We start from the raw sequence: 23,998 nt of genomic DNA, 5'->3' as shown, positions 1-23,998 counted from the left end.
CATTGCTAATGTGATCCATTGCCAATGTGATCCATTGCCAATGTGATCCATTGCCAATATGATCCATTGCCAATGTGATCCATTGCCAATGCGATCCATTGCTAATGCGATCCATTGCTAATGTGATCCATTGCCAATGTGATCCATTGCCAATGTGATCCATTGCCAATGTGATCCATTGCCAATGTGATCCATTGCCAATGTGATCCATTGCCAATGTGATCCATTGCCAATGTGATCCATTGCCAATGTGATCCATTGCCAATGTGATCCATTGCCAATGTGATCCATTGCCAATGTGATCCATTGCCAATGTGATCCATTGCCAATGTGATCCATTGCCAATGTGATACCGGTACATGTACATAGGCAAGAAATCACCAAAAAGTGGCACGTCATCCCCCCTTCCTACAGCAATTTGCTTTTTGGCTTTAGCTACCTCTGCTTCGTGATCTGGTCTTAAATGCTCGCCAACTGCTTTGACTACTAGTAGTACTCTGTCAGCATTTGAATTTGATCCGCATATACTTGTGTGCGAGTTGTGTAGTTAGAGCAAGAAGAATCTGCGTACTGTAATTCTGGATTTTCATGTACGTGTTCTGTACATGTATTCTGGATGTACGAGATTGTAAGAGGTTTTGGATGTTCTCGTACTGTGTTTCTTGCTGCGTTCTACTGCAGGCCATGAAGGACTACATCAAGCATGTGCAGCGCAAACAAACAATGAGGTCAGTGCTAGTGCTGGGCTGTGCCTGGCTGTACTGGGCTCTGCAGGGCTGGGCTATGCTGGACTGTGCTGGGCTGGGCTGTGCTGGACTGTGCAGGGCTGGGCTGTGCAGGGCTATGCAGGGCTGTGCTGGGCTGTACAGGGCTGTGCTGGGCTGTACAGGGCTGTGCAGGGCTGTTGGGTTTAGGCTGTTCTATAATGGTTGTGCTAAAGGTGTCATGAAGCACCTAAGTCCTTTGATCATGACACCCGTGCACATTCAGTAGCAGCATTGTTAGTCTGGTGTAGTGAATAATGCATGCAGCTGCTGTGTACTTTGCTCCTCTGGCAACGTGTGCGTGTGCGTGTGTCAGCGCGTGCACACGGTACACACCCTCAGCGGACACCTGAAATGAGCTAAAGAGTAACGACGCCTCTACAAGTACATTCAGGCCATACATGTACTTCAAAGCATTTGTTCAGTCTCAACTGTTGCCAATTTTAAAAATTTAAAATTTGTACTACATTGTGTAATCAGGACCCGTCCCCATACATTACAATATCTGGTGCAGCAGGGCGTTGTACGTAGTAGGGAGGTTACTCTGTACACTGTATGTATGTACTTGTTTGGCTGTGTATGTGTGTTGCGAACCTTGCAGTAAATCAGACACCCCAACCAACCTGGCCAAGCAGGGCCGCATCGCACGGCCGCATCGGGACATCCGCGTGATTGGAGTGAGGAATGAGCCGAAGAATGAGACGCACATGTCCCTGGCCACTGCATCCAATCCGCCTCAAAGGTAGGATGTGTGTTCTGTGTTTGCCTGTGTGGTGTGTGGTGTGTGGTGTGTGGTGTGTGGTGTGTGTGTGTGTGTGTGTGTGTGTGTGTGCGTGTGTGACATGATCAAAGTGTACGTTCACGTTTGCCGTTGCACGCATTAGCACACACCGGAGTAAGATGCTGCACATACTACGGTATTAGCACACACTGGAGTAAGATGTCTTCATTGCACACAGAAAAGTCTGTACTTTTTCTGTATATCTTTCCGCCCTTTCTCTTCGGTGAAATTAGTAGTGAGTTTTTTTCTGTGTGTTTCCACTTACAGGAACACGTTGACTAAGAAGGCAATAACTCAAACAGATAGTGCTTCCATGGTTAGTAAATACTACAGTAACAGCAGCATCAGCATCACCATTGGCACGCGCGCATACAAACACGCACACACGCATGCACACACACACACCACACACACACACACACACACACACACACACACGCGCGCGCGCGCACGGTAAGAGAGCTGAGTGCCATGTACTTTGGTGTGTCCCGTTTTCTAAAATATTGCACAGAACGACAGAACGACAGTTGTGACTTGAACGACAGTTGTGACTTGCATTCTTCAATTTCTTGCGTAGCCGTTGGACGTGTGTGTTTCAACATTGAGAGAATGTGTGAATGAGTAAATGGGAGAATGAGAGAATGAATGAATAGAATACGAGCATTTCCTCAGCGTGGCATGTATTCTTTCCATGCTGTGTACAGAGTGAGGAGTGGAATCAGATGTTTGGAACATCTAAATCCAGCTCATCATCATCATCATCATCATCACGCGGCAAGGAGGCAACGCCAGCAGACAAGGGCACTGGGCCGCGCCGTGGCGACTCCAGGAAATCCTCGCTGCGCAATCGCTCGGAAACGGCGACGCCGAGCAGCAAACAGCAGCAGCGCGTTGCCAACCAGACCCGCAAGACGCCTGTGGTGCGCTCGTCCCGATCTCAAACGCAAGCGGACGCGTCGCCGGGAGCAGCTGGGGGTTCGTCATCGTCGGCTACTGGCACACCGCATTCAGGCAGACACTCCAGCAGTGAGACCAGCGAGCAGTCACCTATGAAGCCTTCGTCATCCAATACCGGCTCTGCGGCAGCAACTACTGGAGGAACACAAGGAGGACCATTTAGGTAAGTAATGTAGCAATGTGGCCTGTACCAGTGTACACATTCCAGCTTTGCCACTGCATCTAAGCTAAGTCAAAGGACTGAATTCACATTGTCAAAGGTACGGGAAAGAGAGGGAGGGGTGGGACATGTTCTCTTGATTTAGTAAAATTGCATGCAGTTTCTCATATCAGTTTGTCGAAAGGGAGAAATTGTGCAGATTTGTGCTTTCACGGCACTGGATTGGTGGGCTGTCTGCAGCCCCTCACCTGACTCGCAGCTGTGGGACCTAATTCTACTCTGTGTGTATGGGTATGCGTGTGTGGATGTGCTTGGGTATGTTTGTGTATGTATGTGTACACTGTGTTTGTGTGTTTGTGCTACAGGCAACCTATCTTTCACGCACATGATTGTGAGTTTCAGCTTTATTAATATGAATGTGATTATTTATTATTATTATTTTTTTATTCTTCTTTTACTAGGGAATTCCCAACAGGCGTCAGCGCCTTTTTACAGGGAACCCTAGGTATAATTTGATGGATGAGCGAAATTCAGCTGGTGAACTAGACATGCGGCAAGCCGGTGGAAGTGTATTCCACCTGGCAGCGCCCAAATAAGAAATTGCACTAAAGCCATATCGGGTGTTAGCGGGGGGCAGAACAAGAGTGATAACACTCATGACGTTGTGAACATTGAAGCTGATTGTCTGTGTAGGGATTGTCATGATCATGTTCATGCACACGGCATGTGAAGTTGCCATTAGCGTGTCACACACTCTGTTGTTCGCTTGTCATCTTTCAATGATGGATGAACGATGAATGCCCTACGCTGTCTCATATCGTGTCGGCAGTGACGAATAAATGATGGGGAACTCCACAGCGTGTGTATGCTGTGCGCTGTGCACAAAGCATCAGCATTGCATGTTGCTGCATTGTGGGCCCACTGATGCACGGGCCTGCCAAACATGTCTGATAAGCCACTTTGAATAGATAATACTTGCAAGTAGAATACACCTAAAAGACAACATACTGATGGCAGGTGGTGATCGTGGGATGGTCGCGGAGGGTATTAGATGCATCGTGGCTTTCCACTGTGTGTTAGCAACAAAGCCAGAGGTTGTCCTATTCCTCCTTGTCAGGCTAGGTTTTTTGTGTTGATGCTCTCTGTGTATGTATACTGATGTGTGCGTTTGTGAATGGGTGTGCATGTGTTTTAGATCGATTGTCTGGAAGACATACCACTGAAGGTCAGTTTGGTTTCGTTGTGTTTTGATAACATCCCCGTTAGTTTAGCTAGGTGTGTGTATTGGCAGACCAATAGTCCAGTGCTGCAGCGAATGCTGCATGCTTCAGCCAAAGCAGCCTGCCCTCTGAGCTTGGACTGACCAACGCTGTGTGTTTGTTTCCTGAGCTCATGCATGCATTCTGCAGGGAAGAAGACTGCCGCACTTGTGCAGATTGTAGAAAGTTGGGTTGCTCTACACTTAGGGGTGGTACCATTTCCGACTCCAATGTAGTACTTCGAAGTACATGTATTTGAATTGCCAGGGTACAAGGATGCTTCAACGCACATGTATAATGGAATGTGGAACATTTGCTGTTTGCTTTGGATGTGACATGCACTGGTGGTGGGTAGAAGTCGTGCTTGGAATAGGATCACCTAATCACTGGTACATGCGGTAGATAGCCTTCAGTCGTATCTCACCCACTGTGTGATGTATCTTGTTGACGTGTCGTGTAGATCGACCCAGGCTTTGTCGACAAGAGCTGGAGTCTATGCTGGAGCATCGGCACACTCAGTACATGAGATGTAAGATGCCACGGCTGCTGCTGCTGCTGCTTCTTCTACTATTGTTGTACCTCTACTGTTGCAGCTGCACAGCTACAGTTGCCTTTGATGGGGTGCTGAGTAATGTTGGCCAGCGTTGTGTGTTCCACAAGGGTGCTTGGGGATTTGATGTATGGCCGCGTGTACGTATGGCCGTATGTATGTAGTCGTATGGTTGTGTGTGACATGTGCACCTGACTGCATGCGTGCAGCCATGCAAACTACTTAACGTGGAAAGTGTCCTTGCGCATGTACTGTCGTATCACTGTATGTGTGCGTGTGTGTGCGTGTGTGTGCGTGTGTGTGCGTGTGTGTGCGTGGGGTTGCGGGGTGCATGCGTTTATGTGTCTGCTCGCCCATCCGGAGAGAGAGAGAGAGAGAGAGAGAGATGATTTTTTAAATTACTTGTTTTGCTTCTGTGTATTATCTTTGTGAAGGCACTGCTCGCATTGAGGAGCTGGCTAGTGTGAGACAGTTTGAAAGTAATACAACTTCACCTGGGTAAGACTGACAGTATAATCATGTACATGTACATGTATGTGTTTTCTAGCCAGGGCTCTGTTCTGAAGCTTCTTTCGCCGTTTCTATTTTTTCTCGTGTGCGACACATTGGAATGTTTGTATCCGGTACTGCCGGTAGTGGTATGTGTCTGCACTGAGGTGTGGTCAACGTCCAGCCATTTTTGTTCTACTGTTGTCTGTGAACAGCTGGGTGCCGACAGGTACTAACGTGGCTCACATGCACGAACACCGCAGCTGCATCAATCAGTAAGTTGAAATCTACTAGATGTCAAATACATGTATTCTGATGTGACCTTCAGGGGAAGTGAAATGGAGAAGCAATGACATGTACAGCAGTCGGATCAAGGGACTCCTTGGCTTTCGACTGTTGATGTTCCAACTTCGATATATTATAAAGTCATTTGACGCTGCGTTTGATGAAGCACTTTCAAATGTCCATGGGGTGGTGGTGGGTGGGTGGGCTGGTGAGGGGTGAGGGGGGGAGGGGGACCGGGGGGCGTCGGGGACAGTGGTTGTGGTGATATTGGCAGCAAGCAGTGTATTGCACGTGTACATATCCAATGTGCACACTTGTGTATGAAGTACACGTATGTGTATTAGTACTGACTGATACCGGTAACTTGGTTCAGGAGCTAGTACCGTAATGTCGCGTGCATAAGCCGGATTTGTGCATAAGCCTGTCTCGTGTAGAAGCATGAAATCTGCAACAGCTTTTCGCGTACAAGCCTGTCGCATGCATAAGCCGGGCCAGTACACGAGACGCGCCACGTGTCGCGTGCGTAAGCCGGGCTACTACGCAAGACTGGTGAGCGCGCCTTTTACATGTTCATGTTTGCATGGTACCGTACACTTGCACACGCGGAAAACGTGGGAAGATGCGGAAATCAACACCAGCTGCGCTCGACGGCCATGCAGCACTCTTCAAGCTTCAAACTTACCTTTCCCATGGCATTTTCCGTCTCCGTCGAAAAAAAAGAAAAAAAATCCCGTTGGAAAATGTTGGTTTTGACGTCCAAAAGTCAGCAGTTTGCGCATACAAGCCTGATCATTGAGTGGTGCTTGTCATATAAGCCTGTCTCGTGTATAAGCCTGTCTTGTGTACAAGCCTGACTCCATCACCGGCTTATAGGCATATAAGCCCCGGCTAATGCACGCGACATTACGGTATCCGTAACAGACTCTGTGTGTTCTGTACTACCGTCAGTGCTGACGAATGAAATCCACCGAGCAAAGCTGCATTTATTGCACAGTCCATTGCTTGTAGTCCTGGGGCCATGCTGCCCTGGGAGCTGTTCTGGGGTTGGATTTTATTCGCTAGCATTGTACATGTACTGCTGTTAGTAGTACATGTACTGACGTACACGAGGAAAAGAATTCACACCTTTTTCACACCTTTTTCGTGCTAACAGTTATGTGGTTGTGTGTGTGTGTGTGTGTGTGTGTGTGTGTGTATGTGTGTGTGTGTGTGTGTGTGTACGTGCGTTCGTGCCTGTGTGTGTGTGTGTGTGTGTGTGTGTGTGTGTGTGTGTGTGTGTGTGTGTGTGTGTGTGTGTGTGTGTGTGTGTGTGTCATGACCTTGCGTGTATGCGTATGCTCAGGATTGTTGTTGCGGAAGACAATAGCCTGTATGCGACATGTTCAGATGACAGTTCAGTGCGCGTGTGGGACAGCTCACGTCTGCAAGGTCGCAGTGTTCTGCCGCACAGATCTGTGGCCACCTATGACAAGCAAGGTGAGGTGCTGTGGGTCATTGTTCATGTATGTATGTGTGTGTCTGTGTGTGTGTGTGTGTGTGTGTGTGTGTGTGTGTGTGTGTGTGTGTGTGTGTGTGTGTGCGTGCATGCGTGCATGCGTGCGCTCGTGTGTGTGTGTGTGTGTGTGTGTGTGTGTGTGTGCGTGCGCGTGTGTGTGCATGTCACTGTGTGCGTGTGGGTGTGCGCGTGTGCAGGGTTGTGTTGGTGTGGATGTACGTGCATGTACGTGCATGTATGCCTGTGTGTGCATGTATACCTGTGTGTGCATGTATGCCTGTGTGTGCATGTATGCCTGTGTGTGCATGTATGCCTGTGTGTGCATGTATGCCTGTGTGTGCATGTATGCCTGTGTGTGCATGTATGCCTGTGTGTGCATGGATGTGTATGGTTGTGTGGATGCTATCACATGCCCAAAGTAAGCACCATGCGGGGGGAGGGTTGTAGGTGAATGACATACGAGTATGGTAGATCTCCTCCATCTCCTTCAAGTTTTGGCATGTGACCAGAGCAACCGGTGGATCGTGATGAATTGTTAAATTTGTTTTGATAGGAATTCAGGACTAGCATTCAGGTTAAACTTTCACTATTGTTCCGTGTGGTATCGCTGCAGGTGGCCGTATCAATTCCCTTCTCTTCTTGAATCCGACGGTATGTGTATGAAGAGGTGTGTGTGTGTGTGTGTGTGTCTGGAGGATCTGGAAAAGCAGCAAAAAATCCACTCTACAGCTAGTACTCTGAATATTATGTGATATTGTAAGTTGACAACTGAAAACTGATATTGTGTTGAAAGCTCTGCCTTGCAGTGTTGAGTACCTTCGCAAGACAGAGGTAGCTTACTGTCGCGGACATTGAAATCCGTTGAGAAGTCGAGTGGCCACGGGGTGCTGGCTTTGCAACCGCGAGCACCGCTGGTCCATCGTTACACTGTATACATGATCTACAGTGCATGTACGGGCTAAAAGCAGTAAGGGCGCCGGCCACGGTCATCCCATCGGATTTCCAATGTCCACGACGGTAACTTTGTTCCTGGTAGATGCTTGAAGTAAGTGTGATGGGGACTTATTCAACTAACTGTGGCACTCCTGTGGCTATGGACTATGTTGTGTTTGTGCAGTCTGACTGGTGACCAGCGGATATCCGCTCTCAGACAAGACTCGCCACTGATGGACATGGGTCTTGCAAGGAAAGATCACTTGCTGTCGCTGCACGCCATGAACAGCGGGCGACTACTGGTCTCTTCGACGCTGTACGGGCGCATTGTGGCGTGCGATACGCGTGTCGGAAAGCCAGTATGGAGCCTGCAGAACCCGCTCAAACACGGTATGCTGCATGATGTCGTGGTCATGATGTCGGGGTGGTAATGTCGGGTTGATGGTGTGCAGGTCTACTGCAGGGTCACTTAGATCTATATGACTTTTTTATTGTGCATGTGCACTGCACTCTTTTGTATTGCAGCTTGCGAATGATCCTCTAGCCTAGCGATGCCCATTGACCTGTGGCCTGTTCTACTCAACAACTGTACATCGCTCTACTCAACAACTGTACATCGCTCTACTCAATCTCAACTTTTTAAAATAGTGTTTCCGATTGGTGTAGAATCTCCAAAGCTGTGTGGCTAACATAGCGCACCCTCAAACACATCGGTTATGCTTTTATGGGCAAGATTACAGTGTTTCTCAACTGCATGGTACACACTCTATTGTTTTGCTGGTATTGCAGCCTTAGTGAAGTTAGTTAGTGTGCTTGCCTTTCCTGATCAAAAATTCCTAGCAATGTGCGGCATGTGACAATCTACATGGTCATCGTTGTGTGCGCGTGTAACTTGCTCCTCACTGTGGTACTGCTCTTCTACAGGCTTGGTGACGAGTGCTGCTTTGGATCGTCTACAGTGCTGGCTAGCAGTGGGTACGGAGGCTGGCGTGCATGCCCTGTGGGATCTCCGCTTCCACATGAGCGTCTCCACGTGGACGCACCCTGCCAGTAAGAGCTACTACCTACACATGGCAGTCATGTAATACACCTACTACTAGTACTAGTGACAGTTACTCCAAGTGCTTACCCACTCACAATCAACTGGACTCTGCCAGTCTACTACAGAGTGGTGTACGATCACTTGCTGTGCTGCTCTCTAGTAAAATGTATCTGATCAACTTGTGTTAATACTACCCAAGCTCTCACACTGTGCATGTAGCTCGTCATGAGATATAGACTCTCTGAAAAGGGGCAATGAATAAGCTCCCCGATGAAGATTGATTTACAGGTAACTAGAGGTGAATATTGTGTCAGTATCATCCTAAGCAACCTTGTGAGTTCGGTTGTGATGAATTGTAATGAGCGGGCGCGCTTTTTCTCTAGCAGTGGCTTACGTTTTGCCTTCCAAATTGTGTGTAAGATGACACAGTGTACTGTGGTCTCCTCTTGTTGCTCCTGCAGAGTTCCCCATTCAACAGTTGGCCCCGCACCCAATGGACCCGTGGTGTCTTATCTCGTCTGCTGGCGCTAACAACGAGGTCAGCCTGTGGAACATGGAGACCAGCAGTCGCTCTCAGGTGTTTTGCTCTGGCGCCCCGCTCGCCACTAATCGGGTGAGTCCGGAGTGGAGTTCTGCCGTCAGCAAGATTTCATCTTCCCAAGGATCACTACAGTACTGCTGTGTTTCCGGAATACAAGTACAGTTGCGCTCTGTGAAATCCCACCCAGAGTGCATATTTAGCGCCCTCAAGTTGCACAGCCCTTGACGCCCTGGCAGAAATACGAATACGGCGGCTGGACGTACACATGAACAAATACAGTAAATTAATCAGAACTGGTACAGGGTGCCAATTTTGCACTTCGGGTCGTATTTCACCGAGCGCAGCTATAGTACCATTAGCTGACAGTGATTAGCAGACTGGCAATTTTTTAAACCCCAATATACTGGCATACCATATCTGGTAAGCTCTCTTTGAGTCTTTGCACTACTGTACTGTCATTTTTCAACAACAACAAAAAACTCAAATAGAAGACCATGCTCCAATACGAGTCTGGGTTTGTTGAAAATTAATAGTCCAGTTTACTATTTCAGCATTATGTGATAGTAGGTCCACTGCTAACGCTATGGCACTATTGTCTGGCCACTGTTCTGTGGGGACTGTGTGCGTGTGTGCGTACATGTATTTTCTGCAAATCTTCTTACCCATATCGTGCACAGTCTTCCAATCACTTCATCCGCAGTTTCTGCGTTCACCACAGCCTTGGCGGCAACGCTCTCATGCTGGGTGGCAGTGATCGGCGAGTGCGATTATTCAACATGGCCAACCAGCTGGAGTCCAGGCTACTCTTACCGCCAGTATTAGTAACTGATCAAGAGGTCACAACAGCCAAGTATAGGTATGGCCACGGACTCCTCAAATGTTTGTATTAAATCTAAGTAAATCCATTAAATCCATTTTTGACAACACAAAGATAACATGCCTGACTGTGTGTTCGTCTACAGAAATGTGCATCAATAATACCAAGAGTACATGACCCTAAGAGTGTGCAACTCCACTATGGGTGCTGTCCTGACAGAATGGAAGTTGACGTCAATGTTTTGATGCAGTGTGCAGTACACGTATCATCAGACTTATCCTAGACCTGTGGTGGACAACTCCCCATTCGACCCCGTACAAACTAGCACCAGGAAACATGTGTGACGCGTTGACACCCGGTACAAACGTCGTGAATCACTTGTGCAAGGAGCGTTGTATAAAGCCCATTGCACAATGACATGGTTTGTACCATGAACACCCCACACAGCCACCTGGGCATGGTCGGCTAGGGTGTTGAACAGTGCAATGTACTCACATGCATTACTCATACCTTCCATCTTTGCCTTCTTTGGCAATGCGCAATGGGCTTATTGCATCATAAAAATGACGTAAACTCTCGGGGGTTATCTACTCTTATGTGCATCATGTCTTGTGTGTGTGTGTGTGTGTGTGTGTGTGTGTGTGTGTGTGTGTGTGTGTGTGTGTGTGTGTGTGTGTGTGTGTGTGTGTGTGTGTGTGTGTGTGTGTGTGTGTGTGTGTGTGTGTGTGTGTGTGTGTGTGTGTGTGTGTGTGTGTGTGTGTGTGTGTGTGTGTGTGTGTGTGTGTGTGTGTGTGTGTGTGTGTGTGTGTGTGTGTGTGTGTGTGTGTGTGTGTGTGTGTGTGTGTGTGTGTGTGTGTGTGTGTGTGTGTGTGTGTGTGTGTGTGTGTGTGTGTGTGTGTGTGTGTGTGTGTGTGTGTGTGTGTGTGTGTGTGTGTGTGTGTGTGTGTGTGTGTGTGTGTGTGTGTGTGTGTGTGTGTGTGTGTGTGTGTGTGTGTGTGTGTGTGTGTGTGTGTGTGTGTGTGTGTGTGTGTGTGTGTGTGTGTGTGTGTGTGTGTGTGTGTGTGTGTGTGTGTGTGTGTGTGTGTGTGTGTGTGTGTGTGTGTGTGTGTGTGTGTGTGTGTGTGTGTGTGTGTGTGTGTGTGTGTGTGTGTGTGTGTGTGTGTGTGTGTGTGTGTGTGTGTGTGTGTGTGTGTGTGTGTGTGTGTGTGTGTGTGTGTGTGTGTGTGTGTGTGTGTGTGTGTGTGTGTGTGTGTGTGTGTGTGTGTGTGTGTGTGTGTGTGTGTGTGTGTGTGTGTGTGTGTGTGTGTGTGTGTGTGTGTGTGTGTGTGTGTGTGTGTGTGTGTGTGTGTGTGTGTGTGTGTGTGTGTGTGTGTGTGTGTGTGTGTGTGTGTGTGTGTGTGTGTGTGTGTGTGTGTGTGTGTGTGTGTGTGTGTGTGTGTGTGTGTGTGTGTGTGTGTGTGTGTGTGTGTGTGTGTGTGTGTGTGTGTGTGTGTGTGTGTGTGTGTGTGTGTGTGTGTGTGTGTGTGTGTGTGTGTGTGTGTGTGTGTGTGTGTGTGTGTGTGTGTGTGTGTGTGTGTGTGTGTGTGTGTGTGTGTGTGTGTGTGTGTGTGTGTGTGTGTGTGTGTGTGTGTGTGTGTGTGTGTGTGTGTGTGTGTGTGTGTGTGTGTGTGTGTGTGTGTGTGTGTGTGTGTGTGTGTGTGTGTGTGTGTGTGTGTGTGTGTGTGTGTGTGTGTGTGTGTGTGTGTGTGTGTGTGTGTGTGTGTGTGTGTGTGTGTGTGTGTGTGTGTGTGTGTGTGTGTGTGTGTGTGTGTGTGTGTGTGTGTGTGTGTGTGTGTGTGTGTGTGTGTGTGTGTGTGTGTGTGTGTGTGTGTGTGTGTGTGTGTGTGTGTGTGTGTGTGTGTGTGTGTGTGTATTACCAAGGCTAGAAAGTAGAAACACTCTGATCTGTAACCGCTCCATAAGAGTACATAACTGGTGCATTGGGCTCCTGTATACATGTTGTTCAGTTCTACGGCTCGGGAATAATTGTACTGGTTCTGCTGTGTACGTGCACGTGTGTTGAACAGGAAACACCAGCTGGATGGTATAAGTGTTGTTCAAGAGCTGGTCCAAACCACGGTCAAGACCGACACCAAGGCAACAGAGGAGCACCACAAGCCACGGCCACCTGCAGCGGGACACCTGGACGCCATCACGGGCATGGCCGTGGCACATGCCGGCGGCCAGAACTTCCTGCTCACCGCGTCTCGCGATGGTGTTCTCAAAGTCTGGAAGTAGTAGTAGTAGTGTGTAGAGTGGACGCGGTGAGTCTGCAGAGATATAACCAGTCACTCGTCTTTCTCGTTTTCACCGTTGATAAGCTGATGGAATTTGCTGAGACGCTTTTTTATAGAACTATTTTCTGTGTCTGTGTGTTTTACTGTCATACAATGCGTGTTGGATGGCATATTTTAAAGCTAGGCGTGTGCGCAGAATTAGGCTTGAAATCGAACGACCTGCTGGATAAAGTAGACTTGTGGAATGTCAGAATCTTGCATGTGGTACAAACATGGCCGGCTAATGCACAAATAAGCCTTTGCATTGATTTTCTCTGTCAGTAAACAAAACAAGCCTTGCTGGCTGTGTGTTCATCATAGTTTCAGGGTAACTCATTCGATATTTCTCCGCTGCCCATCATAAATACTTGTGCATGAAACACACAATTTAACACATCCTTATCTCAACCTTACTCCTTTTTATGCTTTTATTTAAAAATGAAAGTCGTTTTTCATTCTATCGCTGAATTGAAATGAACTGAAATATAAAGTCGACCCGAGGGGTCCAATAACTTATAGCAGGTCATTTCGTAACGTCATCTTGGCTTTGAGAAGCGGAGGGGAGATCAAGTCAGAACTGACAAGAGGGGGGCACACACGCAGGTGTGCAAAGCAGTCGCAAAGCTAAAGAATTTTAGGCTTGAGACGACTGCGCGGCATGCAGCTGGAGCTGAATGAGAACGTTCTGTTGCTCAGAATTGCGGTCGTTGAAGCATCACACTGTGATATCCTTGTGGGCTTGTACGTCTCGTTCTCCAACTGCACACGACTCTTGTAGTTGGAGCTAGTAGTTGATTCACAGTGGGTCCTATTGGAATGACCATGTGTTGCCATGCTGGTTATAGGCCAGATAATTCCTATACAAGAACGCAAACATCACGGAGAGAGAGAGAGAGAGAGAGAGAGTTAGCATTTGCAGAAGCATGATGAGCCCATGTACATGATTGTATTGTCACAACAGGCCTATGTATCAGAGCTTGTATGTAAACCAAGCACTTCGAGACAAGCCCTACGTAATACTAGATAAGAGGCGAGCCCCTTGGGCATTGTCGCAGGATTCTAGCTCCCATTAGATCATGGGGAACTTTGACACAGTTATACAGGTACTGGTGTTACGTAGCAGTTCTGTTGTTCTGCTTGAGTCTACTGGCATGATAGGTAGGCTAGGGCTGCCATCGCCCCTCATCCCTCCCCTCTCTGCTCTTCATCCTCTGTCTGTCTTTATCTCGGTCTCTCGCACACTCACCTTTTGCACGAATCTAGGAAGGACGAATGCAGCACGGTGAACAGCAGAGCTGTAGTATTTCAGATCCATTGCGTCCGCCTCTGCATCAGTGATGGTCCTTGCTGGCTCACTGAACTTTGTCTCCTGCATGTACACAACACCGGATGTTCAAATACAGCACAACCCCAGAATACCCCTAGGTCCTGTCTCTACTTAGTAAAGTTACACTACCCACATAAAACCTCCAAACGACAGTGCTGGCAACTGTACTAGTACTATATGCCCAAAGTTGTCTCTTGAAGTGCAGTGTGGATTGAAAACGTTCTTGTCCAGCCTTTTCACATTCCATATTGCCGTAAGCTATCGGCAGAGTGTTTAACCCTTCGTGCTGTGCTCCGAACGTGTGGGGCGGAGAGGCAAGTCTGAACTATACGCCATATAGCAGCGGCAGTACGAATACAAGTGCAAGAGCAGTGCAGTCACTCCCTGCTCATACAGCGTACAGGTACACCTGCTACACATCAATGTGACCTGGGAATTAGCTACTCAAGTATGTAAACAAAGCTGTATAGTAGATCCACTACGTACGAGGTGAATTGCTATTTCTGGACATTGTACATTTCTGGACATTTCGAGTAAAATAATTTTTCGTCGCGTGTAGAGTCAAGTCATTCAGGTTGATGAAGATTTTTCTTGCCGTAGTTGACAGCTGGGCTGTTGTAGTTTCTCCTCGTGTCGGTGCCTTGTTCATAGCCTTTGCTTGTGAGGCATTTCAACGAGTTTTGTGGTACTATGTCGCATGAGGATTTTGAATTTTGAGTAAAATAGGAAGTAATGGACGAATGGTTGGCTTCCCCGTGTGCACTCCACTTGAGACGCTGTATAGTCTTGGACCTGTTGGCTGGAAGTGTGAAGAGGCCAACTGCAGTCCACCAATAGAAAAAATAACCAAAATGGTGCAGAATAGGATGCCTATTGACGCTATTTTACTTTCATGTCCAGAATTCCATACACTGAAATTTAGGCCAAAAAATTGGCCTGTCGAAAACGTCCTGCTATAAAGTCTCTGGGATCACAGCATGAGCAATTGTCACATATTTGGAAAGATGAAGGATTAGGCCATTCAATAGATACAAAAAGATATGAAAAATGTAAAACACACAGCCATTGGGGCTCTATTTTATTTTCATGTCCAGAAATTGCTATTCACCTCGTACACTTGAAATACCAACTTACTAGTAAAGAAGTTCAGAATTGCTAGACTACACAGATGAACGTTTTGGCAGGCTTCTATGGTACAACGGTACTTGACAGCACTACCGTGTATATTATCATACATTATTGACTTTAGTACTGACTGCAGCTTGTACTTACTGGGTTACATGAGCACAGCATGAATCCAATCTGGCCACTGGGATATGTTGGGATGGTTGTGAATCCGTACTCAGCCGTAGGGAAGAGGCCACGGTTGAACTGCAGCATCTTCTTGATGAGTAGCAAGTGCAGCCACATGCATTCACCTAACAGCGCACACCCATGCACACACGCATGCATGCACATGCATGCACACACACACACACACACACACACACACACACACACACACACACACACACACACACACACACACACACACACACACATGCACACACACACATGCACATACATCCACACACTTGCACATACATACACACACACACACACACACACACACACACACACACACACACACACACACACACACACACACACACCACACACTCTCACATATGCATCCACACACACACACTCACACATGCACATACATACACATACACCATACAAACGACACAGCACTTGTACCTCATGCAAAGAACTTGAGTCTACAGGAATGTATCGGACTCACTACAACCAACTGAACAGAATGTCCATGCACAGGCATGTCTTCACAAAACAAACAAAGCTACCGACACCCATTCTTCAGAGCTCATAATACCCACGTAGCACTTTGGCAGGCCCTAGCAAAACTGTGCGAAGATGAGGCTGCGTGATGTATGAAGGCAGCATGCCGTGCAGCGGGCCCATAGAAAAGTAGTGGTCCTTTCCCACACAACCGAGGACAATCTCTTCACACAACAGCCGAGAAAACATGTCCACTTCCATCGCTCACCCTGTGTGGAGATGATGCCATTAGGCCTGAGGGCAGCCTTCATCAGCTCATAGTAAGGCTGCTCAAACAGGGATTCTGCAGGGCCGTCCGGGTCCGACGAGTCGGTGATGATCACGTCAAACTCGTTCTTGTGCTCGCGCATGAAAGCGAATCCATCGCCAACATGCTGATAGAGCTTGGGGTTGGAGTAACACGAGGCTGTTGAGGGCAAGTACTTCTTGCTCACATCAATCACCATCTAAACAGGGCCAAATGCAAACGTCCATCTGTTAACTTATCTAGTGTACAGCATAAAGCAACATTCACTTGCTTACACATTGAACCAGCATAACAGTAAACCTAATCCTCAGAACAACTGAAAATCCACATGACTAACTCCACTACAAGAGACAAACGGCCAAGGCTGTACCGTTCGCAGAAAGCTAAAGGAGCAGTCGTCCTCGACCAGATCAAGCTGAGATCAATAAGCCAGTGCCCTAGTTCAGTACTGGCAGTGCTAGGCACTGCACCTGCATTTGGTATTACTATTCGCAACGCTAGGGACGGGTGGCAGGCACCCGCTACTAAACTAACTAATTACACGAGACAGAATATCACCTGGTGCAATGTGTGCAAGCATGACTTGCAGCACTCATGCTGCAAAATCACTCAAAGCAACTTACAACATGTATTCGTGTATTGCTGACACACGGCATAGGTAAGCTACCCGCAAAGCCACGCGAATACATGTACATGCAAGTGCAACACATTGTCCTGCAAGCTATACAGTGCACAGGTACACTGCCGTAGAAGCTGACCTTGTCAATTTCGCACTGCACGACCTGCTCAACGGTGGCGTGCTTCAGGACTTCACGGACAACGCCACCATCACCACCGCCAATGATGAGCACCTGATCCAGGCAGACAAAGACCAACGGCAATATACACTGGTGTTGTACATGTACAAGTACAATAAAACCTGTCAAGGCGATCACTCGGATACGGCGACCACCTGGCCCAGAAGACCACTGCAGCCAGGACCAAGGGATGCTATTTCCAGTCAAAGGGCACTGGATAAGGAGACCACCTGGTTACAGAGACCACGCTTTGAAAGTCCCTTGAGCGGTCGTCTTAAACAGGTTTCACTGCACTAGCAGCTGCATACCATGACAGTGACCATACAGGCAAAGCCCTACGCCATTACCAAAGCTAGTGCTCTTTGCTGCACAATTTCACATCTCAATCGGCCATGCAGAAGCCATCATCAGGAATGTGAGGAAACTGGTGAGGCGGACGGACCTATATCATACAATGCAAGGTGGAATGAGCTACGCTAAACGTGATAAAAGCACACCATCATTGAATGGTACGTCTGGCACACACTCATACACCACACACACACACTTACACTTACACACACTCACATACACTTACACTCACACACACACCTCAGACCTCAGACATGCCCATCGCGGGAGCGATGATAGCGAACAGCTATGTTTTTTAGACATAGCAACTTGTGATGGGATTACACCATTCAACAGCTTGCAAGGCTGATGAATTGACCGCCACTATTTTTAGCCTGGTATCCACCACACAGCTGTTTGAAGTGACTTTTTCTGGCCAGTGAATCCCTATTTTTCATGTTTCCATTTTTTTTTCTTTTTTTCTTTTTTTCTTTTTCTACAAACACACCACACCACATACTCCGGCATACACTGGCTGTTGGTAACCACCCAGGAGAATGAAAGAAAAGTCAGGAAGAGTCTGAGAAAGAGAAGAAAGACGTGTGTGACCATAATCGTCGGGAATCGAACCCGCAACCTATCGATTGGAAATCGCTGCACATACCACTGCACCATATGGGACACACACACACACACATACACACACACACACACACACACACACACACACACACACACACACACACACACACACACACACTTATGCCCACACTTACGTTCACACTCACATGTAAGCTCACATGTAAGCTCACATGTACATTCACATAAAGAGGTGTGAAAGCACCTAAAAAACATGCCTGGAAACAAGGTGTGAGAAGTGGTGGGACTACTTGTATGACAAAAAAAGATGCCTTCTGTCACTGAACTGTAATTGCGCTACAACACTGTGCTGAACAGTAAAACAATGGCGTAAACCAGCAGGTCATAACAACAGGACAGGACAGTGGCAACAGTAACAGCGAGTCACCATACATGTACAGCAATACCAGAATGTTATCATTGGACCCTTAGGGTTACCAACACCCTCATCCACTAACCAATGCTCACACACACACACACACACACACACCAACTCCCTCGTCCACTCACCAATTCTCTCACACGTACCAACACCCTGATCCACTCACCAATTCTCTCACACGTACCAACACCCTGATCCACTCACCGATGCTTACACATACCAATACACACCACCGCGCGCCCACACTCACACCATGAATTGATCCTTACATCTAGCTATCACTGCCACACACCCGAAGTACTGTACATCGCCAGACACCGTCTACTGTCTAACCAAACAGGATTGGCAGTGGAGCAATAGTACAGTATATCCCTGCACAAACAAACAAACATCATGTACAGTGCTGCTCTACGAAATCCAGTCGCGTCACTCAAGTTTGCGCCTTGCACCGTTTCTCAGCCCAGTGTTGGCAGGTCTAGGACTGCGCAACGCCTGGCGCGTACTTGAGTGACGTGACTGGATTTCATTGAGCAGCACTGTACATTTGACTGTCCTGGTATTGACCAGCGCAGTCATGCCCTCACCTTCTGCGGATTGGGATGGCTGAACATTGGCAGGTGTGTGATCATTTCCTGATAGCTGAACTCATCCCTCTCCGTCAGCTGAATGACACCGTCTAAGACTAATACATTGCCATACGTTTTACTGGGCAAATTCGGACAAACGTACGCAATCAGACAGGCCGGCATGAGCACACGCGCGCACGCACGCACACACACACACACACACACACACACACACACACAAAGACACACACACACATTACGAGTGAATATGCAGCAATGCACAACAGACGCCGAGTCTCAAAAATCATCTACATAATTATGTACATAGCTCAGGATTGATCTATATGACAGGCATCAAATCTACAAACTACCGGCAGTGGCTGGGTAGACACTAGTATAACTATGCGTAGTAGAGCCAGCAAGGCCACCCTGAATACACAGCGCACATGTACATGTATGTAAAGCCGTTTTGCTTTGAAGTGGGTGCTCACTGTACGTTATGTAGGACATGACATCAGCGCCTATGTAACAGGTGCATAGAAAAAAGCACAGTGCAACGTCGTGGGTCTGGTCCAATCTAATGTCTTAGAAAATCGTTATTTCAAAATGTGCCAAATTAATTTTAGGTCAGTTGACCATGTTTTACTTTTAGTTATAAAGCAAGGCGGGAGGAAGAAAGGGATTCAGACAATCCCTCTAACCCACATGGATTTCCTAGCATGATAGGGCATAGGTAGGTCTACATGCCCGGATGCTATCAGATATCTGTGGTACAGGAGTGCAAGCTCTACACGTAGTGCATGTACGACTACAGTCAGATCTCGCTTATACGGTCCTCGTTTATCCGGATCCCTCGCCATCCGGAAGAAAATCGTTGGTTACCGATTTACAGCATACCGTATTTTCTCCAATAATAGCGCAGGTCTCTAATAATAGCGCAGTCTCTAATAGTAGCGCAGGCGCGGGTTGATTGAAAAAATAAAGGCGCCGTCTCTAATAGTAGCGCGGGTCACAATTGGAGTATGCAACAAGTATATTGACTGAATATAAAACAGCAGTACAACATGCCAAGAACATATTTGTAAGGAGGTTTTCGGTCTACTGCTTCCTTCTGACGCCAATGCTATTGTGAAACATCTGTTTTGACAATATTCAAGAGTTTAGGGTTGAAGAATCAGTCTTGATATGGTCAGTTGATGCCTGTATGGAGTTGGCTTGATAGTTGACAATTGAAAAAATAAGAGTGAACGAGAGAGCTTGGAAGCTCAGGGCCCTACGCTATGCTTTTATGCTTTTTTGCCTAGCTCATCGTACATGTTATAAGAACTGAGGCAAAAGTATTTGCAGAATTTATTGCGGATTGTTATTTCTCTAATAATTATCTACTTTTGGTTTGCTCCTTCTTTTCTTTTTATCTCCTTATACTGTAAATCAACAAATTTTGGCCGATGAGAAATAGAAACCTCTCTATTAGAGCGGTTAAGATGCACGTTATTTCCGACGTGACGCGCAATTTCACGTCAAATTTTAAATCGATCGGTATTTTTGCTCTCACATGCATCCATTGCTCAATCATGCATCTTTTGCCTATATGACAAACTTTGGCCTGCGATTTACTTTGGCCGGTTGGTACGAAGCGGCGAAATCAGCGAAATTAAATCGCCAGCGAAAATTAGTTGATTTTAATACAGTAATCGGATTTTCTGGCCTTTTTGTAGTAATACATGTACATTGACCTGTTGAGCCAATGACGACGCCGAATGCATGGTTGCCTGTGGAGCACACTACATAACTTAGCAGTCTCCTAAAATACGTATCCTGTCCGACGACAAAAGAGTCTGCAGATTTAGTTTTTCTGCGCGTCGACCGGATGTCTGCGACGCGAAAGTTCAGCTCGCGTTATTTGGCTCGCACGTCGAAAAATCAACGCGAGTGACCTGCTGCCCACGTGGAAATTTGGACATTATATAACTTTACAGTCTCCTATAATACGTACCCTGTCCGACTGCAAAAGAGGCTGCATATTTAGTTTTTCTGCGCGTCGACGGGATGTCTGTCCTGACGTTCACTGGGACCGGCGCTGACTCTGCCGATCACGGGCGTTCTGGACTCGACGGGATGTCTGTCCTGACGTTTCCTGGGACCGGCTTAGACTCTGCCGATCACGGGCGTTCTGGACTCAACGGGATGTCTGTCCTGACGTTGCCTGGGACCGGCGGACTCTGCCGATCAGGGGGGTTCTGGAGTCGACGGGATCTCTCTTCCGACGTTTCCTGTGACCGGCGCTGAATCGCTCGTTCACGCTTATTTTGGAGACGACGGGATATCTCTTCCAAAGTACATGTATGTTAATGCGGACGCATCCTATCACCTATTCGGCGTCTATTCTAATTTAATTTCCTCCTCGTTTCTCTATTTCTTTCCAAATCTCCCTCTACATCAGGGAGTCGTATACATGATACGACGAATATTGGTACGGTACGGGACAGATACAGGAGCCCGCAAATATTGTGGACAGCTGTTATGTGCAATCCTGTAGAGCCTTTGTAGTCACAGATACGGGACAGATACGGGATAGCTCCAGCCGTGACACAAACAAACAAACACATAAACACCAAATTAAAGCTGTGGCTAGCGCCAGACGTTACTGAAGTAACGTCTTCTGCATAGCTACGGGAATAATAGCCCAGTCTCTAATAGTAGCGCGGGTAGAGCTGTCACTGAAAAAATAAGAACCCCGGGCTAGGCTCTTAATATTTAAATAGAGAAAATACGGTATGCCATGCACACATACAGTATGTGTGTCCGATTATCCGGTGCCCTCGCCTATCCGGACATTTTGGAAAACGGATGTGTGCGGTTATGCGAAGTCTGACTGTACCAGTACTACTGCCATCTACGTACATGTATATAGTAGTGCGATTTACCGGTACACTGCCTGTATACATGTACACAGCTGCAGTAAAATAAAAGTAATTTTCAAAATATACAAACTGACCGACCAATATTGATGATCATGTTCAAGGAAGTGGGTGATCCGAAACAGTGAATGAATCTTGAGTGGCCTATCATTTGGCTAGTGTGGGCATTTCAATTATAATAACATAGATACTAGTACTGCATGCAGTGGTGGTGCGAGTGTGCAGTAACATACTCCATACCTCTTGAAGACAAGAACATCTTGATAGTCCGAGCGCTCGTGGTGAAGAACTTCCTCTACCTCGATGCTCATTGCCTGACCAGGCCATAGGTTATTGATCTCCGAGAACCAGCCATTCCTGATCAAATCCATGTCTGGTAATTGACAAAGAAAACAATCTAAACTACAGTACAGCACTTCTCCTTGGGAATACTTTTCTCACTCAGAGGGCTAGGGACTTGTAGACCTCCACGTGTCATCGATATCGCGATGTATTTGACGACTCCCTGATGAGTATATCCAAGGTACATAATGCGCTTGAATTGACCGTCTGAGCATCTCAAGAGGCACTCACAAAGTCTTTTTGAATGTGACGTCACGACTAACCATAGACGGACCAGTGGCAGTACGCCAGTAGTAGACCACGAGACGGATAGATATGCAATTCAAAAAATTTCGAATACAGAAGGCAATCTCTCAGCTGGCTGAGGAAATTTTGATTTGCTCTTCCTTTCTACAGTGCTGCATTCCTTTCTAACTATGAAGGTATTGTGATAACTGAGTGAATCTATTGGATTGAGAGCGACAAATCATGTCGTCTATCTGTGCTGTTTCGGCGAGGTGAGCATTTTGGAAGCACTGTGCTAGCTTTTCTTAGAGATGTCATGGATTCTGTTTCCCAAACAAGGCATACCCTCCGACAATCTGGTATACGCATGTATAAGCCGTTATGCGCAGTGACTGACCATTGTGCATTGAATGTGATTATATCGAGTTTGTGATATGGGCCCATGTCACTACTAAACTTACCTCCCACATTTGAACATTTTGATCAATATTGTACTGTATCATATACATCTCCACGACCATACAAGTAATTATATGACTTTGTTTTAGCTGTCTGCCGAATGAGTTGTTACACAGACTTTTCAAAGCTTATGAGATTTAATGTTGTTCTTGTGAAGTGTTGAGATTACTGTGGAACGTGCGATGACAGAACCCTGCGGGTGATATATCTGAACATTATGTAATGGTTAATTACACGGTGATTGGTGCGCTTTGCCGCTCATTAAACATATTGAAGTTGCTCCTGCCCTAGTGTATGTTGACACGCCACATCTTGTTCAGCAGTTGGAAAGAGTTCAGTTTACTGATGCTGAATAAAGTTTTGTAAATCTTGTTTTGATTTTTCTGTGCTGCAGATTGGGATGTCGGCTACATGTGGTTGCTGCAGTGGCACAGCCGAGGCGCTCGGTCACTGTAGGCATAGTGGGCGGATCTGGCTTTGTTGGCTGCCGAACTGCTGTGCGCCTGAGCGAGGCTGGCTACAGTGTTAGAATCATCGCACGCCATCCCCATCACATACAGCGCCAAGTCAAGAACGAGGACATGATCATCGAGGAGGGCTTCACCAGTGGTGGCAATGTGCGTCGCCGTCATCGGCCTGGCTTGAAGTCCAAGATCAAGGAGGGCCTGGCAAGCATTGGTGAATCACAGGAGCGCGATGACTCTGTTCCAAAGATCTTCATGGAGTTCGCTGAGGCCAATGCCAGTAAGAAAGGCAACAACGACGAATTACGCGCGGCACTCACAGGATGCGATGGTGTTATTAATTGTGTCGGTATTCTGGCTGAGGGGGTCCGCAGAGGTAGTTTTGACAATGTCCACCATCAAGCTGCAGCCTCTGTTGCTGCCCTTTCCAAAGAGGTTGGAGTGAAGAGACTTGTACATATTTCTGCAATTGGTGCCAGTGATGATTCCAACTCCAGCTATTCCCGAAGCAAAGCTCAGGGCGAGGCAGCAGTCATAGAACAGTTTCCTCGTGCCACTATACTTCGACCTAGTTTAGTTGTTGGACGAGGTGATGGGTTTTTCTCCTTATTTGATCGAATGGCCCGTCTATCGCCAATCTTGCCGCTAGTTGGCGGTGGTCATGCCAAGTTTCAGCCAGTGCACATTGACGATGTGGCGGAGGCATGCATTGCTGTCCTAACTACTGGTCAGACACAGGGCAAGACATATGAACTTGGTGGACCAGATGTTTTCACTTTCAAGGAATTGCTGAAGATGATGTTGGAAGCCGATAGGCGGAAGCGCATTTTGCTGCCCATTCCTATGCCCATGGCCTACCTGCAAGCTATGGTCCTACAGTATTTGCCTGGCAAGGTTCTGACGCTGGACCAGGTGCGCCTGCTACAGCAGGATAACGTAGTATCACCATCTGCCCTTAGCATGGCTGACCTGGGCATGGTGGATCCACTGTCCGTTTCTGAAGCCCTGGAAGACATATTCAAGTACAGACGCCTCTAGTCTCTACCCTGCTTCTCAGGAGCATTTCCCAAAA

The 23,998-nt window shown here is 47.3% G+C and overlaps 3 protein-coding genes across 3 annotated transcripts in view; 2 read left to right on the top strand and 1 right to left on the bottom strand.

Moving 5' to 3' along the window:
* Positions 1-12,904, top strand: part of LOC135813456 (phosphoinositide 3-kinase regulatory subunit 4-like) — a 42,488-nt gene extending 29,584 nt beyond the window's left edge. The window contains exons 29-44 of the mRNA XM_065326550.1: positions 682-728; positions 1,366-1,506; positions 1,813-1,861; positions 2,250-2,665; positions 3,028-3,053; positions 3,858-3,887; positions 4,382-4,450; positions 4,906-4,969; positions 5,176-5,235; positions 6,588-6,721; positions 7,354-7,391; positions 7,814-8,063; positions 8,598-8,723; positions 9,177-9,328; positions 9,934-10,112; positions 12,140-12,904. Coding sequence (XP_065182622.1) covers positions 682-728; positions 1,366-1,506; positions 1,813-1,861; positions 2,250-2,665; positions 3,028-3,053; positions 3,858-3,887; positions 4,382-4,450; positions 4,906-4,969; positions 5,176-5,235; positions 6,588-6,721; positions 7,354-7,391; positions 7,814-8,063; positions 8,598-8,723; positions 9,177-9,328; positions 9,934-10,112; positions 12,140-12,350 — 1,992 coding nt within the window. The 3' untranslated portion in view covers positions 12,351-12,904. The remainder of the gene's footprint in view (positions 1-681; positions 729-1,365; positions 1,507-1,812; positions 1,862-2,249; positions 2,666-3,027; positions 3,054-3,857; positions 3,888-4,381; positions 4,451-4,905; positions 4,970-5,175; positions 5,236-6,587; positions 6,722-7,353; positions 7,392-7,813; positions 8,064-8,597; positions 8,724-9,176; positions 9,329-9,933; positions 10,113-12,139) is intronic.
* LOC135814961 (spermidine synthase-like) lies at positions 12,803-21,898 on the bottom strand. The gene is made up of 7 exons (XM_065328167.1): positions 21,677-21,898; positions 18,534-18,654; positions 16,560-16,652; positions 15,763-16,000; positions 14,988-15,133; positions 13,635-13,757; positions 12,803-13,245 (listed from the first exon to the last, which is right to left on the bottom strand). The coding sequence occupies exons 1-7, from the start codon at positions 21,805-21,807 to the stop codon at positions 13,228-13,230; spliced, it is 870 nt and encodes a 289-aa protein (XP_065184239.1). The 5' UTR covers positions 21,808-21,898; the 3' UTR covers positions 12,803-13,227.
* A 197-nt stretch (positions 21,899-22,095) lies between these two features.
* LOC135814960 (uncharacterized) lies at positions 22,096-23,998 on the top strand. Its single transcript, XM_065328166.1, has 2 exons — positions 22,096-22,275; positions 22,857-23,998. The coding sequence occupies exons 1-2, from the start codon at positions 22,247-22,249 to the stop codon at positions 23,962-23,964; spliced, it is 1,137 nt and encodes a 378-aa protein (XP_065184238.1). The 5' UTR covers positions 22,096-22,246; the 3' UTR covers positions 23,965-23,998.

This window comes from Sycon ciliatum, chromosome 4, assembly GCF_964019385.1.
Source record: "Sycon ciliatum chromosome 4, ocSycCili1.1, whole genome shotgun sequence".
NCBI classification, from domain to species: Eukaryota; Metazoa; Porifera; class Calcarea; order Leucosolenida; family Sycettidae; genus Sycon; species Sycon ciliatum.
Note: the sequence above shows the minus strand (reverse complement) of the source record. Positions and strands in the feature narration are given on the sequence as shown.

Bases quoted from the DNA above. Each gene is read 5' to 3' on its own strand.
- LOC135814961 (XM_065328167.1), bottom strand. From the start codon at position 21,807: ATGGATTTGATCAGGAATGGCTGGTTCTCGGAGATCAATAACCTATGG. The intron at 15,134-15,762 runs GTGAGCGATGGA...GTGCGCTGTTAG, and splicing joins TGGCATCATCTCCACACAGG to GTGAATGCATGTGGCTGCAC. The intron at 13,758-14,987 runs GTAAGTACAAGC...GTGTACATGCAG, and splicing joins TGCTGTGCTCATGTAACCCA to GAGACAAAGTTCAGTGAGCC.
- LOC135814960 (XM_065328166.1), top strand. From the start codon at position 22,247: ATGTCGTCTATCTGTGCTGTTTCGGCGAG. The intron at 22,276-22,856 runs GTGAGCATTTTG...TCTGTGCTGCAG, and splicing joins ATCTGTGCTGTTTCGGCGAG to ATTGGGATGTCGGCTACATG.